The 16,689-nt window shown below is 43.3% G+C and overlaps 1 protein-coding gene across 5 annotated transcripts in view; it reads left to right on the top strand.

Annotated features, from left to right (window-relative positions):
* The window catches only part of LOC106569208 (collagen alpha-1(XV) chain), a 47,708-nt gene extending 31,442 nt beyond the window's left edge, over positions 1-16,266 (top strand). For 2 of the 5 annotated variants that reach the window (XM_082960885.1, XM_045694138.2), the window contains 39 exons: positions 90-185; positions 1,020-1,149; positions 1,645-1,685; positions 1,819-2,007; positions 2,138-2,164; positions 2,265-2,327; positions 2,417-2,494; positions 2,588-2,647; positions 2,988-3,137; positions 4,282-4,335; positions 4,459-4,494; positions 4,675-4,803; positions 4,911-4,970; positions 5,082-5,117; positions 5,212-5,253; positions 5,343-5,405; positions 5,533-5,568; positions 5,765-5,848; positions 6,113-6,178; positions 6,764-6,799; positions 7,965-8,027; positions 8,176-8,265; positions 8,364-8,399; positions 8,548-8,601; positions 8,704-8,760; positions 8,881-8,940; positions 9,277-9,318; positions 10,182-10,209; positions 10,389-10,463; positions 10,627-10,652; positions 10,800-10,898; positions 11,069-11,213; positions 11,365-11,429; positions 11,629-11,757; positions 11,895-11,999; positions 12,108-12,176; positions 12,295-12,492; positions 14,610-14,725; positions 14,863-16,266. In XM_082960885.1, coding sequence (XP_082817011.1) covers positions 90-185; positions 1,020-1,149; positions 1,645-1,685; positions 1,819-2,007; positions 2,138-2,164; positions 2,265-2,327; positions 2,417-2,494; positions 2,588-2,647; positions 2,988-3,137; positions 4,282-4,335; positions 4,459-4,494; positions 4,675-4,803; positions 4,911-4,970; positions 5,082-5,117; positions 5,212-5,253; positions 5,343-5,405; positions 5,533-5,568; positions 5,765-5,848; positions 6,113-6,178; positions 6,764-6,799; positions 7,965-8,027; positions 8,176-8,265; positions 8,364-8,399; positions 8,548-8,601; positions 8,704-8,760; positions 8,881-8,940; positions 9,277-9,318; positions 10,182-10,209; positions 10,389-10,463; positions 10,627-10,652; positions 10,800-10,898; positions 11,069-11,213; positions 11,365-11,429; positions 11,629-11,757; positions 11,895-11,999; positions 12,108-12,176; positions 12,295-12,492; positions 14,610-14,725; positions 14,863-15,079 — 3,150 coding nt within the window. In that variant the 3' untranslated portion in view covers positions 15,080-16,266. The remainder of the gene's footprint in view (positions 1-89; positions 186-1,019; positions 1,150-1,644; positions 1,686-1,818; positions 2,008-2,137; positions 2,165-2,264; positions 2,328-2,416; positions 2,495-2,587; positions 2,648-2,987; positions 3,138-4,281; positions 4,336-4,458; positions 4,495-4,674; positions 4,804-4,910; positions 4,971-5,081; positions 5,118-5,211; positions 5,254-5,342; positions 5,406-5,532; positions 5,569-5,764; positions 5,849-6,112; positions 6,179-6,763; positions 6,800-7,964; positions 8,028-8,175; positions 8,266-8,363; positions 8,400-8,547; positions 8,602-8,703; positions 8,761-8,880; positions 8,941-9,276; positions 9,319-10,181; positions 10,210-10,388; positions 10,464-10,626; positions 10,653-10,799; positions 10,899-11,068; positions 11,214-11,364; positions 11,430-11,628; positions 11,758-11,894; positions 12,000-12,107; positions 12,177-12,294; positions 12,493-14,609; positions 14,726-14,862) is intronic. The other 3 variants (XM_082960881.1, XM_082960882.1, XM_082960884.1) reach the window with 3 other exon arrangements.
* The last annotated feature ends 423 nt before the right edge of the window (positions 16,267-16,689 follow it).

Raw genomic sequence — 16,689 nt, 5'->3', positions numbered from 1 at the left:
GCCAAAGGAGGAATTGGCTTTGGGGGTGACCAGTGAGATATACCTGCTTCTTTGAATAGAGATGTGTGGTAATGTCTCCTGTATTCCAGGCTTCTGGGGATGGGAGTGGGGATGACACGTTGGATGACCATGAAACAAAGGACAAGTTGATGAAGAACATGGAACGAAAAAAGGAAACAGCACGGGTGAGTAAAAGTGGGAGGTGTGAGCACGGGGTGTAAGAGAGGAATGTGTTCGGTGAAACAGAATGTCAGCGGACGCTGGGTGAGCGTTGGTGAGACAAGGAACGTCCGCACAGCTAAGATTGGCTTGGGCACAAGGCACATTGTTGTCTGAGCAACACTCCCTGACAGACTTCATTGGACGTCTCTTACATGTAGCAGAACATCTTTTCTGTTTCATCAGTTGAAATTTGTCCTGTTACAAAACACAAGTATGTAAAAGTGAACACTGGGGGATATATTCCAGGAGGGAGATTCAGTACCTATCTCTCTATCTATCTCTACTCAGAGATAAGTCTCTTCACTGGCTTTTCATGTGTCTGTTATGGCTATGGGTAGCAGTGGTTGTTTATCAGGAAAGCGTGGCTAACCCCCACATCCTTGTCAGATGAAGACAAAACACCGATACAGTGCTGCACTCATGTATCTAGTGAACACCCCTTTGTTGTTGTCCGTTTCTCTTCCTTTGCTGGATTGCTCCAGATTCTGGCTGTGTGTATGCTACATTCATTTCATCCTCCTATCACTAGCCGTGTAACACACTGTACTTGTCATCTCACTCTGCCCCTAAATAAACGCACAATCTGACCTGACCCCAATTTCTACAAATAAATATATTACATAAGCTGTCTGTTCTTATTTGAATCTTGTCCAGATGTTTTAATTAGCTAGATATTTCCTGACATTGCTTTACCAGTGTACTTACTGTTCATTCCTGCTTACCTCGCTCTTTCTACAATTTTTTGCATTCACTTTTTTGTATTATCTATCTCCTTCCCTCATTTTCTTTCCCTCCAGCCAGAGGACATGCTAAGCGTGCCAGTGAGAGCCCCGCCCACAGAGTCTCCAGAGTTGGAGCTAGATGAGAACACTGTTCACCTGAACCCCACAAACAAGGCACACACACATCAGGAGATGCTGCTCAAAGGTGGGGAAGGCAGGTTCACCATACTCTTATCTTAACCAATCATGTCATTACAGGGCACTTTCAAATAACTTGATAGGCAAGCTTGATTTAACTCACCTGGTGACTATGTCAATTATTATTAGATGTTCCCTTTGCATTGATCAATCTTATCTGTCTCTCATTGGCTAATCTAGTTAATTTTTTTATTTTACCTTTATTTAACTAGGCAAGTCAGTTAAGAACAAATTCTTATTTTCAATGATGGCATAGTGGGTTAACTGCCTTGTTCAGGGGCAGAACGACAGATTTTTTACCTTGTCAGCTCAGGATTCGATCTTGTAACCTTTTAGTTACTATTCCAACGCGCCAACCACTCGGTTACCTGCCGCCCCAGGTAGTCTAGTGGTTAGAGCGGTTGTTGTGGTTGTTGTTTGAATACATCAAATATCCCTCAATGGTTAGCATTATTGAAGCCTCATTGGTGAATCCTATTGGTGTCGCTTTTTCCTCTCTCAGAAACCCGTCAGACAGAGGAGCCAGGGGAGAAATCAGGGGATGTAAGTAATAGCATGTAACGTGCCTCAAAACCTGATGTGCTTTAAATGCTGAAGTTATTCAGCTTAAGTTATTCAGTATTAAGTTATTCAGTATTTAATAGATTTTACACAATGTTCTCCTGCTGATCCTCAGGGCAGGCCTCTTAGCCACGGACAGAAAGGAGAGCGAGGAGAGCCTGGGCCTATGGGTCCTGCTGGCCCCCGTGGCCCCCCTGGCCCTTCCACTCCCTCTGAGGATAGGGCTGGACACGGCCAGCCAGGACCAAGGGGCCCTCAGGGGCCTTCAGGGGCCCCTGGGGTGCCAGGGAAGGACGGACAGCCGGTGAGCTTTACCTCATTATAATCTCCCATTACTCTGTGATACTAGTACATGTTTGATTATGTTTTCTATTATCTTCACTTCACTTGACAAGATTGAACAGATACATCTAAGGAGTGTTCTCATTTTTCAGGGAAGCAAGGGTGAAGATGGAGACCCAGTGAGTACATCTGGTCTTGTGTCAAATGTGTACGGTTTTGTTATGTTATTATAGAAATATACTGTACGTCTTTAAATATGACCTATGTTAATCTCCACAGGGACAAAGAGGACCTCATGGATTCCCAGGTTTGGCAGGAGAGGTTGGAGTCAAAGGAGATAAGGTACAATAATTACAAGTAAAAAATATATATATACATTCAATGTGTATGAGATAGGCAGTTAGTCTTACCATGTGTTCTCTTCTGTACAGGGGGACACAGGAGTAGGCTTGCCGGGGCCTCCAGGCCCTCCCGGACCTCCCGGACCTCTCAAATCTCACAGTGTACCGGTGGGTGTCAGTGTAACATCCTGGAAACATCGGACTGAACTGGGGATCAAATGGGGATTTGTGTTTAATTGCCTGTTTTCCTTTGAATTGCAGTATGGAGAGGATGCACTCGGCTCTGGCTTTGGGGACCTTGACGATACAGAATTGATCAGAGTAAGAACATTCCTGTAATCTGTCATTCTGCTGTCAGTCAATCTGTTATGTTTTTTTCTCTAATAAAACGTCTCTAGGATGAGTATTTTAGCCTCGTATTACCAGCCTGATCTCGCGAGCTCTCATAAATATGTTTCACTACATGGAATCACATATTTATGTAAGCTTGCGATATCAGGCTGGTAGTAAGAGGCTAAGCGTATTCACCTCTCTGTGTTAAATGTGTGCTATGGCATCCCATATCCAGCAGGAAGTGGTGTTTCATCTGATCACATAGAGTTGAGACCACTCCACTATAGTGATGTGGTGATTTTACAGTGAGGTGTCCTCTCTCTCCTAGGGTTCCCCTGGTCCTCCCGGCCCTCCAGGTCAACCTGGCCCGCCTGGTCCCACCCGTTTCTTCGAAGCCTCCGAGGGCTTGTTCCCTGGACAACCAGGTCCTTCAGGGCCACCTGGCAGAGACGGCCTTGTTGGGAAACCTGGACCACCGGTGAGATCTCTCTCTGTCCCACGTTATCCTTATTAAGATCCGTTATGGATGTTTCCCCCTGTTTCCACCGGTTACCAACTGTTATTGATGTTCCCACTTTTGTTTTGTATTGTGAATGTTATTTTATAGTCTATATGTGTATGCATGCATTGTAGCTGACAGTGGTTTCCTATCTACCCTCTGTTGTTATTGACCTGGCTGTCCCTGGCCTTTATTGTTTCAGGTGATTGAGGATTGGTTTAGTGGTTCTGGCTCGGGCTCTGCGTTTGGCTCTGAGTTTGGCTCAGGGTTGTTCGACTCTGGGCTTGGTTCTGGCGAGGTATTGCCCTGGTTCTGTCACTGAACCAGTAGGCTTGAAAAGGCAGACTGTTCTCTCCAACCATGTTTTCTAACAGCCTGGCCCATTTAACTTTGTGTGTGTGTGTGTGTGTGTGTGTGTGTGTGTGTGTGTGTGTGTGTGTGTGTGTGTGTGTGTGTGTGTGTGTGTGTGTGTGTGTGTGTGTGTGTGTGTGTGTGTGTGCTTATTGGCTTCTGCTTATAGTTGTTTACCCATCTATGAAACCATCAGGGCTCTATGCTCATCCCCCATCCTCTCATTAAATGGGAAACAACCCAGGTTTGACTTTAACTGCCTTGATGGACATTGAGCTTGAGCTACAGTATGTATTTCATACATCAAACATGGTCCAGCTACTTTGGAGAGAACCTTCCTTTTTATATAAGTCTGTTGCCTGCGTGCTTTCACTAACTGCATTGATGGAGCTTGCACTTTATTTTTTACAGTCGATGAGCCATGTTGTTCCTTCAGGAATGGCAAAATGGAAAATGGTGGCACCGGCTGGCTAAGATTTATTAACATTTTTGTTAAACCTATTTAGAAAGTAGAATATCATATTTTATAATGAAACGTTAATCTGTTGGATTAAAGTAATACAAAAAAATGTAAATCTCATCATGAATAATTATGAGAACCCTTTTAAATGACTTGGAAGTTATCTTTTCAATGGTATATGGTAGCTACTATGACACTAAGAAAAGCAAGACACTCTTGGTCATGGTTGACTAGTCACTTGTGTGACCTTTATGTGTAGGAGATTCAGAGAGCGACGGTTGTGACATCACATCTCTCTGCTGTTGATTTCAGGGTCCTACTGGTCTGGATGGGGATGCTGGGCTGACAGGGCTTAAAGGTCTGAAGGTAAGATGACAGTAACTCAGGAGGCTATTGTTTGTATTTTACAAAGGAAATTAGCTGGCTAGATCCCATATTACCATGTCCATTGCAAATGCTTACTCTAACCTATCTATTTTCCTCACATAGGGTGAACAAGGACTAGCTGGACCAAACGGACCAAAGGTATTTTAACCATCTGACAAATCAGTTATCAATTATAAAATGCATAAATCAAACAATGAGAGCTATGTTCCTAATCATGCTGTTGACATGCAGAAGCATCTACTTTAGGCGTTGTCATTTTAAGTCAAAACTATACTTTGTTCTTCATAGTCAGTTAAATGGGTCTATTCTTCCTCGCAGGGTGAATCAGGTGACCCAGGGCTGACAGGAGCTACAGGACCGAGGGGACCAGAGGGGAAGAAGGGCGACCCTGGACTTCGGGGGCTGCCTGGCCCCCCCGGACCCCCAGGAGGAGGATTCTTTGTCGAGGTGCTGTTTTGTTGATTTTACTGTTGAGTCAGTTTCCCATCATACTGTTGTCTTGTTTTGTCTCTATTGATTCTGAATGCAATAATATTGTGTGTTGGTGCTTGCAGGACGTGGAGGGGTCTGGGAAGAATGACATGGTCCTTGGCACAGAACTCAGAAGCCCTCAGGTGATTGAAAGTGGTATATGTGTGTGTCTCCTGTAGTTTTGAAGTCCTTTTACATTGTATTTCACCTTGAGATCCATGGGAATAACTGTTGTTATCTACTCTCTTCTGTAGGGACCTCCTGGTCTCCCTGGCCCTGCAGGACCAAAGGTAGGATTACAAACGAGGAAAATAACTAGGCTGTGGAAAAAACTAGGTTCACATGGAAATCTGATCAGTTGTATATCCTGTCTGTTTTCCACAGGGTGAAGATGGGAAGGATGGGGCTCCTGGGTTGTCAGTGAAGGTTGGTTGCATCTCTCTTACACCACCTTCTACAATATTATTAGTGGACATTGATGGATGTGTCTTCACCTTTGTTCTGTCTCTTTTCAGGGTGAGCCTGGTGCTTCTGGACCTGAGGGACTCCAAGGGCTAGCTGGGTTACCAGGCGCCAGGGTCAGTATTGAACCAGAAAGTATTGCATCATCTGCACTAACCATGAATTTAAAGTTTGTAGCTAGCTAAACCTCAACTACTACCTGGCTACTATTTTTAACTGTTTTGTGTGTGCTTGTCTCTGCAGGGATTGAAAGGAGACAAAGGTGATCCAGGACCAAAGGTATGTTAGTGTTAGACAGCAGAACGACTCCAAACTAACCCTGATGTGGGCTTTTCTTCTGTTCATCATATAATACTTGTGGGTGTATAAAAGCCTGTTACAACATTATAGACCATCTTTGGTTGTGTCATTCAAATGGCTTCTTGAGTTCATGGGGGTTCTTTGTCTTAACTCTCCTGTGTGCGGTGTCTTCCAGGGGGAGTGTGGTCCTGATGGACACAATGTACCTGGTCCTCCTGGTCCTCCCGGGCCTCCAGGACCAATCATCAATCTGCAGGATGTACGTCCACCCCGCACACCTCTCATCCCCTGTCTGAGTGCTGTTTCACAAATAACACACACACATTGAACAGGAATAGAGCTGTTGTGGTTTATTAAGGGTTATTAACTTCATGAGCATTCATAACACAAATTAACTTGAGTTGTCTGTCACCATCCACATGGTTTTCATATATTTATAGTTTGTACAGTATGTAAAGTTTATAGCTAGTATAGCTACAGTAGATATGCTACTGTAATCAATATGTCATATGTTTATCCTCAGCTCCTCCTGAACAATACAGAGGGCATGTTTAACATCACTGAGATACGTGGGCCCCCTGGCCCAATGGTGAGTAGCACAATGTTAATTTGATGTATTTCTAAAACTAGCCCATTATATTTAAATGGTAATAACCATTATGCTTTACATTAAATAGTCTGGATGCTGGAGCATGGCACATATCATTATGCCTCAAGGCAGTTCGCATTTATTGCTATTTCATGCAAGAGCAATGATGCTAATTATTCATTCGCATCTGTCACATGTGAAGCCAGAATGGCCTGTTTTCAATTGCAATGCCTATTTACTAGAGATACTCATCGGCTCAGCTAACGGTCAACCTAAACACCCAACCAACCATTAACGCAACCATAATGCATACTTGATCCATAATACAGGTTACTTATACAGTGCATATGCTTCGCCTACTTACATAATGCATACACTTACACTTAACTATGATGTTATCAGGTTTAAAAGCTTGTTCTTACATTACAGCCTTGGAAATGTTTGTGCTGTATTTTGTGAGATGGATGCTATCATGCTAGTATATTCTGCAAAGACACTGCATGCTACTTTATTATTGCATGTGATTGACAGCTATGCTATCCCAGTCCTGCTACCTGCCTGTGTGTGTTTTGTTGCATGTCACAGGGCCCTGAAGGCGAGCCTGGCAGAGCAGGATTCCCTGTAAGAGCAACTCCATACTTAATATGTGATTACTGGGTTGTTCCACGAAAAGAGTGCCCTTTCTTTGATATTTTAAGTACAAATTGTGCACTAATATTGAATTTTAAAAGTCTGTGCCGTTTAATATAGACCACATGGAGAATTCAATAAATCAGGTTTTTTATATGAATAAAGTCTTGCTAAAGTGCCAGCATTTTGACATGTCCCTCCATCAACCCTGTGTCACTTCTAGGATGATTATAACCCACTTAATCCCAAAATGTTTCCAAGTTTCACCCTCATTGAAAAACCCTAGTTATTTTGTTGCTTTGACAAAGTCATTTCTGATGATTATTATTTATTTGATGTGATTAGTGATCCATTTACAGTACGTCTGTCCCACAAGGTCAAAAGTGTTACGTTAACTGAACTCCTAATATGGTGAAACCAATTTTTTTTTTTTTTCAAAAGAAACATTAAACATCTAATATTCAAATCATAGAGTAAAAGCAGGTGAGCTGGTTCTACTATTTTTGGCAATTTTCTGGTGTTTTGTGGTGGAAAACTGAGTGGGTCGAGCATAACAAGTCAACCCTGTCACCCATAGATAGACAGGCCAGAAATTATTTAACAATTACATTTTTTGGGGTGAAGCTTGCATTCAATTGCCCCTCCCTGTTGCACACAACAAGCTTCCATTCCCCCTGTCACAACGGGATTTATGGCTGATTTAAGAAGAAATCGTCAACGGTCAACCCTGTTACTTTAATTGGCACTTAATAGGCACTTACTATAGTCTTTTTTTTAATTAACCTCTTAGGATGGAAAAACATGTTTTTTTATGAAGTTAGACATGTGCTCTTTATGACAGAATGTTAAAATTAGGTGAAATCAACAACCAAAAAATGTACCAATGTACACTTCTCAAAAGGCGCCCAATTGGTGGAACGACCCAACCACATATATAACATTCAGGAGGGATTGTATATTTATGTACTACTGTAAATACCATGCTGATTTAATTTTGTCTTTGCTGCCATGGGAAGGAATTGGGTAGGTTCCTTATCATAATGATAAGAGTCTGTAGTTCTGAATATAACATATATTTTGACTCACTACTATAAGTAAATATGCTCTAATATGCTTATCTTCTCTGTCCATAATTATTATTGTGGTCTTTGCCCAGGGCCCAAGAGGACCAAAGGGTGACAGTGGGCTTCCTGGTTTTCAAGGTCCACCAGGAATGAAGGTAAGGATCAGAAGCTCTGTTAATGTTTACTGCCCCTCCATGCCAGATAAGTACTACTTCATGGATCTTACATCAGATAGGACTTTAACAACCTAATCAAGACCTGATGATCATGTCTATGTGTCTACTATGTCTTTCCTCCTCATAGGGTGCGAAAGGGGAAGCTGGTGTCACTATCGCTGCCGATGGAACTGTGTTGTCAAGTGTCAGGGGCCCTCGGGGGCCAAAAGGAATCAAGGTGACTCCTCTCTCTCTACCTCTAGGGTTAAAGGTCACGGTATGGTAGTGGTTTTCTGATGATTCAGTGCTCTGACCATGTCGGTGTGCTTTTCACAGGGTGAACGTGGCTTCCCTGGAGCTTATGGTGTCATGGTAAGTCAATGATGCCTTGTAAAAGCATAAAATAATGCTCTATAAAAATGTACACTTGTATTTGCTATACATATTGGTATCTGTAACAACTGTAAACATCTACTGTCTACTAGTGGGTGAAATGATAGAAAACCATGTTCTTTTTCAGGGACCAATTGGACCAACTGGACAAAAGGGAGAATACGGGTTCCCTGGTCGACCGGTCAGTGCTTTTTGTCTACCCTCTGCTGTTTTCATTTGGTTGAGTAAAAGATGAGTCACTGTAATTTTCCCTGTGTAAGTGTTGGCCTTCTTACCTCCGCAGGGGCGACCTGGAATGGCAGGGAAGAAGGGAGACCAGGGAGATGCCATTGGTCAACCAGTAAGAATCGCTATCTTGAAACATGATTTTATGCGATTACAGTACAATCAACTAACTAAGTGATAGAAAAGTGAGGTGTCATTGACTGTGATTGATTGATCTGTGTAATTGTGTTTGTAGGGACTTCCTGGTCCTCCTGGCCCTCCCGGACCCCCAGGACCAGTAACAGGACTCAACGGAGTAAGTACAGTATGCCTGTATAAGTACACATTGATGTCATTGCTGCAAAAGTACACATTGATGTCATTGCTGTAGAAGTACACATTGATATCATTGCTGTATAAGTACACATTGATGTTTCTCTACTATAATTAAGTGGAAAGGATTGGTCCTTTGATTTAGTAGCAATGTTCATATAGAAGCAACAAGACACAAAACAGAACAACAAATTGGTAATTTGTCTCCAGTAATGATCTAATGTCAACACATGAAGAACTCTCTTTCACTGGATATCCAGATGTCGTCAATAATGTCAATATCAATGCTGATGTCATAATTTTCCTCTGAATCTTAAAGACAGTTTTTCCGGTCCGTCCCAGACCGTTCTGCAAAACACCAGTAAGTTTGTGTTTGAGCCCCTTTAATAAGGCTCTTTGGGTGTGGCGGCGCATGTAAGTCAGTGGGCTCTTACCCCTAACAGGCAGCCCCTCCCTTCCCTCCCCTCCTGTCTGCAGCCGTGCTGTCTCCCTCCATGTTTCCTGGGTTTGTGGTGGTCCTCACGACAGCATAAAGCTGGCTCCTGTTTCTCCGCAGGTCAGAAGGTCATGTGACATCATACAGTCACTTTACATATATTTATCTATCTCAACCACACTGACTAGTCATATTGACTTCAATACATCAATTTCAGAATCTATGAATTCAATTATTTTTTTCCATTTCTGCCTGCTTTATGCTGACGGTGTAAAAATTCCCCTTGAGTGTTCCTTTAACTCTGAGCCCTGGTTTGGCGTGGTGGAAGGTCTCTACCCCCGGCATGTTGCATGTGGTTTTATCTGTTGTTGTTTTTTAGCTTTACAGCGCTAAAGTGTTAAGGCTAACTCCTGTGATTCAAGGTGACCAACCAAAATAAGAACATTAAACCAAGTTCCTTACTCCCTCTTGCCATCCTTGTCCTCATTCTATGTTTAACTTTTGTGTGCAAGGCTGACAGGGATGTTTTAAAATCCAAATTAATTACAAATCTCTCTCCTATAACATGTCTCTTTTGATTTTCAGATGTTTTTGAATGGCCGTCTTGACTGAAACAAAACAACTATACCTGTTATGTGTGTGTATAGGATGTAAAGCTGTTTTATTGTTGATTATTTGGTGGTTTTGGTGGTGGATCTGGTTGTGGGTATAATTTCATATTTTAACCATGTAGTTTGTGAAATCCTTGCACAATAACAGCACAATAACCATACCATTTTGACTTGTAGGTTAATGGCAGCAAAGGGTCGTCACAAGGTAAGTCATCAGATATTCCATTGTACGCAAGACATACATTATACTCTTGTGATAATGAATCTGATCATACAGGGTGATCATCATAACAGTATGATCACTAGTCTATGGACAAATATTTTCAACATATACATACAGATGAGCTCAGTGGTCTCATACACCTGTACTGTATTTCTGTGAAGGTGGCAGGAGAGGAAACGGAGGTGCTAAAGGGGAAAAGGGAGAGATTGGACTTACTGGAATGCCTGGAGAACCAGGTATGCATGTGCAGCCAGGGGTGCAGTTTCTCCTCCATTTAACTTGTTTATTGGCAATAATCACACTTGATTAGAACCGAAACTGTATACATGAGCGTCCTCAGACGTGTTTGCAACCGACATACAAGATGACAGTTCAATAAGATGTGTTCTCCCTCATCAGATGATATTCTACCAGAAGGCTTTGTAGTGAGTATTTTACCTTAACTTCTTTAAGGAACATTTACCAGTTCATAACTCAAATATTGTATGAGTAGTGGAAATGTATGTTATGTAAAACTTATGCATGTGATAATATATTAACAGTCGGATTCAACCAAACTGTTTGTTCCTCAGGGAGAAAAAGGAGATGTGGGCTATGAAGGAATGAAAGGAGACCAGGGTGAACCTGGGTTGCCTGGCCCTCCAGGTCTTCCTGGGAGATCAGGCCTTGTGGTGAGTAATTCCAGCCTCAAAATACTCAACAAAGTACAGTATACATCTTGCAAACTATAGTCAATGTAAATAGCAAAGACTAATTTGCATACATGATAAACCTATTACTTAGACATTTGTGTAATGGTCAGAGACACTGTCAAATGTACATTTTGTATATGCTTATGTAGGGGCCAAAAGGTGAGTCCGTCGTTGGCACTGTTGGTCATCCTGGAGCTCCTGGTGAACCAGGGGTTCCTGGCATTGGACGACCAGGCTCTCGGGGGCCCCCTGGCCCTGCCGGACCCCCTGGACCACCCCCTGTCTATGGCTCAGGTAACTGTGCACTGTGTGCTCGCTAAAATACAACATCTTAAACTTAGCATTGCTGTCAAGTTCCATATGTATGCATTTGAAAAGCACAGATGTATGTTTAGTAGACCTACAGTACACTGTGTTACCTTTGTATGACTGTTCTATTTTTCAGCAGTGAGTATTCCCGGCCCACCTGGGCCTCCCGGTCCTCCAGGGATTACTGGCCATGAAAACCCGGTAAGGAAACCAGTAGGGTACTTCCTTATATACTCACCAAGTCAACATAGGTAAACACACAGAGAAATGTGTGTATGTGTTTACCGACTTGTGTGGGTTTGCGTGTGCACTAGTTCTCACATTGTCACCATGGATTGGCTTGAGCAGCGTTGTCTATGTCCAGAGGATTCAGTGTGAACTTCCTCTCTTCTCGCACCAGGTGTCCACATACAGGAACACCAACAGTCTGATGAGGGAGAGCCACCGTGCTGCAGAGGGCTCAATGGCCTACGTCTCAGACAAGGGAGAACTCTATGTTAGAACTAGAGATGGCTGGCGCAAGGTTCAGGTACTGCATGCCTTTACAGTCCCACAGTGATGTCTCCAGTCAATTAAAGCCTTTGATATGGCTAAATGTGGCAAAAAAATTATAGAAAATGTGATGTTGCCTGTGCTTATTCAGTGAGGTGTGCCCTGTCTCCCCAGCTTGGTGAGCTCATCCTCATCCCAGCAGAGAGCCCATCCTCTGCAGTGTCCCAGGCCCTGAGCAGACCAGGAGATCGCACCAGACCCCACAGGCCACACAGCCAGGTACTGTGGTTACACTGCGCATTATATCTGCTCTCTTCACAGTTTGTTATGAATGTTTCATTTATGATTTCATTATTCAGCGTCAATCTGTCAATCTGTTTTTTTTAGGAACTAGTTGGAACTAGCTACGTGCCCAACTATAATGTCCTACCTCATACAGTACACTCAGTACCAGCGGTAAGGTGGAATTTATACCTCTCAGTTGCACATTTATACCTCTCGGTTGCACAGTCACCTTGGACTAGCTTGAGCTGTGTTGTCTATGGTTACGTCCATTGAATTTTGCCCCCCTCAGCTGCACCTGGTGGCCCTGAATGCTCCGTTCTCTGGGGACATGCGTGGCATCCGGGGGGCAGACTTCCAGTGCTACCAGCAGGCCCGAGCCATGGGTCTCACTGCCACCTACAGAGCCTTCTTGTCCTCACACCTCCAGGACCTGGCCACCATCGTCAAGAAGGGAGACCGCTACAACATGCCCGTCATCAACCTCAAGGTACAGTTGTTGTCTCGTATGACAACTAAAACATAAACAATGGACTGATAGGTCCTGAGTTTTTTGGTTATGATGTGGTTGTTGAAAATAAAGCGAAGCCAGTTCAGAAAGGGAACCCTAAAACCGGCTAGCTGATGCGTCAGCAGAGATTGCACCAATTAGATGCTAGTAACAATCACGCTTACCTTATTTGGCGGTCTATTTCATCTGACTGGTTCTGCTCACACATCCTGCTGCTGCTTGCTGCTAGTATGCGTATGCTTCTTTTGCTCCCACCACCCCAGCCTCCACATGTTAAGTTCTGTTTTCCTGCTAGGGAATTGGAATAGCCATCCGCACTCTCTGCTTGTAGGTCATTTTATATATTGATACTTTGCTTGGACAGTGAGATACCCTGAAGGAGCAGAGCCTATATTACCAATATTTGCATTATTCATTCTTTAATAAATAATGAAATATACACTGCTCAAAAAAATAAAGGGAACACTTAAACAACACAATGTAACTCCAAGTCAATCACACTTCTGTGAAATCAAACTGTCCACTTAGGAAGCAACACTGATTGACAATACATTTCACATGCTGTTGTGCAAATGGAATAGACAACAGGTGGAAATTATAGGCAATTAACAAGACACCCCCAATAAAGGAGTGGTTCTGCAGGTGGGGACCACAGACCACTTCTCAGTTCCTATGCTTCCTGGCTGATGTTTTGGTCACTTTTGAATGCTGGCGGTGCTTTCACTCTAGTGGTAGCATGAGACGGAGTCTACAACCCACACAAGTGGCTCAGGTAGTGCAGCTCATCCAGGATGGCACATCAATGCGAGCTGTGGCAAGAAGGTTTGCTGTGTCTGTCAGCGTAGTGTCCAGAGCATGGAGGCGCTACCAGGAGACAGGCCAGTACATCAGGAGACGTGGAGGAGGCCGTAGGAGGGCAACAACCCAGCAGCAGGACCGCTACCTCCGCCTTTGTGCAAGGAGGAGCAGGAGAAGCACTGCCAGAGCCCTGCAAAATGACCTCCAGCAGGCCACAAATGTGCATGTGTCTGCTAAAACGGTCAGAAACAGACTCCATGAGGGTGGTATGAGGGCTCGACGTCCACATGTGGGGGTTGGGCTTACAGCCCAACACCGTGCAGGACGTTTGGCATTTGCCAGAGAACACCGAGATTGGCAAATTCGCCACTGGCACCCTGTGCTCTTCACAGATGAAAGCAGGTTCACACTGAGCACGTGACAGACGTGACAGAGTCTGGAGACGCTGTGGAGAACGTTCTGCTGCCTGCAACATCCTCCAGCATGACCGGTTTGGCGGTGGGTCAGTCATGGTGTGGGGTGGCATTTCTTTGGGGGGCCGCACAGCCCTCCATGTGCTCGCCAGAGGTAGCCTGACTGCCATTAGGTACAGAGATGAGATCCTCAGACCCCTTGTGAGACCATATGCTGGTGCGGTTGGCCCTGGGTTCCTCCTAATGCAAGACAATGCTAGACCTCATGTGGCTGGAGTGTGTCAGCAGTTCCTGCAAGAGGAAGGCATTGATGCTATGTACTAGCCCGCCCGTTCCCCAGACCTGAATCCAATTGAGCACATCTGGGACATCATGTCTCGCTTCATCCACCAACGCCACGTTGCACCACAGACTGTCCAGGAGTTGGCGGATGCTTTAGTCCAGGTCTGGGAGGAGATCCCTCAGGAGACCATCCGCCACCTCATCAGGAGCATGCCCAGGTGTTGTAGGGAGGTCATACAGGCACGTGGAGGCCACACACACTACTGAGCCTCATTTTGACTTGTTTTAAGGACATTACATCAAAGTTGGATCAACCTGTAGTGTGGTTTTCCACTTTAATTTTGAGTGTGACTACAAATCCAGACCTCCATGGGTTGATATATTGGATTTCCATTGATTATTTTTGTGTGATTTTGTTGTCAGCACATTCAACTATGTAAAGAAAAAAGTATTTAATAAGATAATTTCTTTCATTCAGATCTAGGATGTGTTGTTTAAGTGTTCCCTTTATTTTTTTGAGCTATATTTCTACGTGGCGTTTCCTTTCTGAACTACAGGAAGTCTGTGACTGTAAATGTGGCTTTAACCACATCTTTTCCACAGGGAGAGGTGATCTATAGCAGCTGGATGAACATCTTCTCTGGGAACGGAGGCGTGTTTGACCCATCCATCCCCATCTACTCCTTTGAAGGACGGAACGTCATGACGGACCCTACTTGGTGAGTGACCGGCTTTGGCTGACCCCTTAAAACACATACAGAGAACAATCACAGATTGGGATATTTAGGTGAACATTGATGCAAGTCACTGGATAGGAGTGTCTGTTTAACTCTGTGTGTGTTTTTTGTGAATGCAGGCCTCAGAAGCTGGTGTGGCATGGCTCCAGTACGGTGGGCATCCGTATGACCACTAACTACTGTGAGGCATGGCGGGCGGGTGACATGGCGGTGACGGGCCAGGCCTCGCTCCTCCAGACAGGCAGACTTCTGGGCCAACACACCCGCAGCTGCTCCAACCATTTCATAGTGCTGTGTATTGAGAACAGCTACATTGACCACAGGAGGTCTAATTAACCTCAACACACATACATCTAGTATACACTCTCTCTCACAAACACACACACACACACACACACACACACACACACACACACACACACACACACACGTCTCCTATTAACATAGAGCAGCTATGTGCTGGACTACACGAGGCGCTATCACACACCACAGCACTCACCTATCTACCACAAAAAGACAGAGCAGCTTCATACTGACCACAGATGAAACTCCCCCTGTTCATTCACCTCTCATTATTAAACTCCCATCAACACAGCATCACTGCATTGCACTGGTCACTAATGTATGTTTACTGTTTCTTTAAGAAAGGTGTAAATATAATGTAAATTGCTTCCTGTCAAAAGCACTGCATCGTTCCAATTCATTGTGTTTCAATTTGACTGAAGAAGGAATGCCAAAGAACTGGTGATCAGCAACCAACCGACTAACCCACATTGTTTCTGCAGGAGTAGCCTTTAACACAGTTTATTTTTGTTGGTTTGCTCATTCGAGTCTTATTCTTAAGTGCCTAGTAGAGTAGTTTGCGTAGAGACAGCAACCATTCTAACCTTTTGTGGTTAACCGTATAGGACCCCAAAACAATATGATGAAATTAGGACGACTGGTCTTTTCTGTTTTCCGTGATAAAAAAGAATAATGAAATACCAGGATCTATTCAGACAAGGGAACCATGTGTTTCCTCCCTCAAGCCTTGAAGTCATTTAGATGCACTTTGAGTTTATTTGAATAGTTTGGGGTTTCCAGATCCATGAAGGCTTTTTGTCTGTGAAAATTAAGGGTTTTTCTGTTGCGAGCGACTTTGCCTTAGTATTTAAGTTGAATTCTATGTTTCGTATTTTATTTATACTGTAACAGCACATAATCTTAAAATGTGGCAGCACATAGGTTCACTTTGAAAATCAAATTGAACAATGTGTGTGTGTGTGTGTATATATATATATATATATATATATATATATATATATATATATATATATATATATATATGCTGTTGTTCAATCTGCCTGCGCTATCACCATGAAATAGTTGTTTTTGTACGGTATTCCACTAATTGACTTACTGTAGATGTACTTTCAACAAATCTATGATTGAGAACTAGATATTTGAATGGCTGTTACAGTGATTCAGAGAAATACTATGTACTCATTGACTGGTGCTCAGTGAATAAATGTTTGTTTTTTTAAGACTTGACTATTAATTTAATTGGAGCTTAATTTAATGTGGGTCAATAAATGCATTTACACCAAATGTGCACTAGATGGTAGCACACCATTTCACTTTACCTAATAGTTTTGTTGAAAGTGGGACTGAGACGTGCACCTCAAAAAATAAAACACCTCAGCATAATTTGATATGAGCGCTGATACAACTTCATAAATCTGGGTGGTGACATTTGAGAAATATTTCTGGTTTGTGGCTCAAAGGGTTATCAAAACGGTCTTACTGGATAACTGACTAGGTGTTTCTTACATGTGCAATGATACAGTACCACCTCAGTGCAAGTTGAAGACTTCTATGTTTCTGTTTTGAATTATTCATTGACCAAAGTCATTTTATTATATAGATGTTCTTCTTATTTGTAAACAGTGTTTTCTCTGAATGTCTCT

Source organism: Salmo salar, chromosome 14 (assembly GCF_965601325.2).
Source record: "Salmo salar chromosome 14, fSalSal1, whole genome shotgun sequence".
NCBI classification, from domain to species: domain Eukaryota; kingdom Metazoa; phylum Chordata; class Actinopteri; order Salmoniformes; family Salmonidae; genus Salmo; species Salmo salar.
The sequence above is the reverse complement of the archived record's forward strand: the minus strand, read 5'-3'. Positions and strand labels throughout refer to the sequence as shown.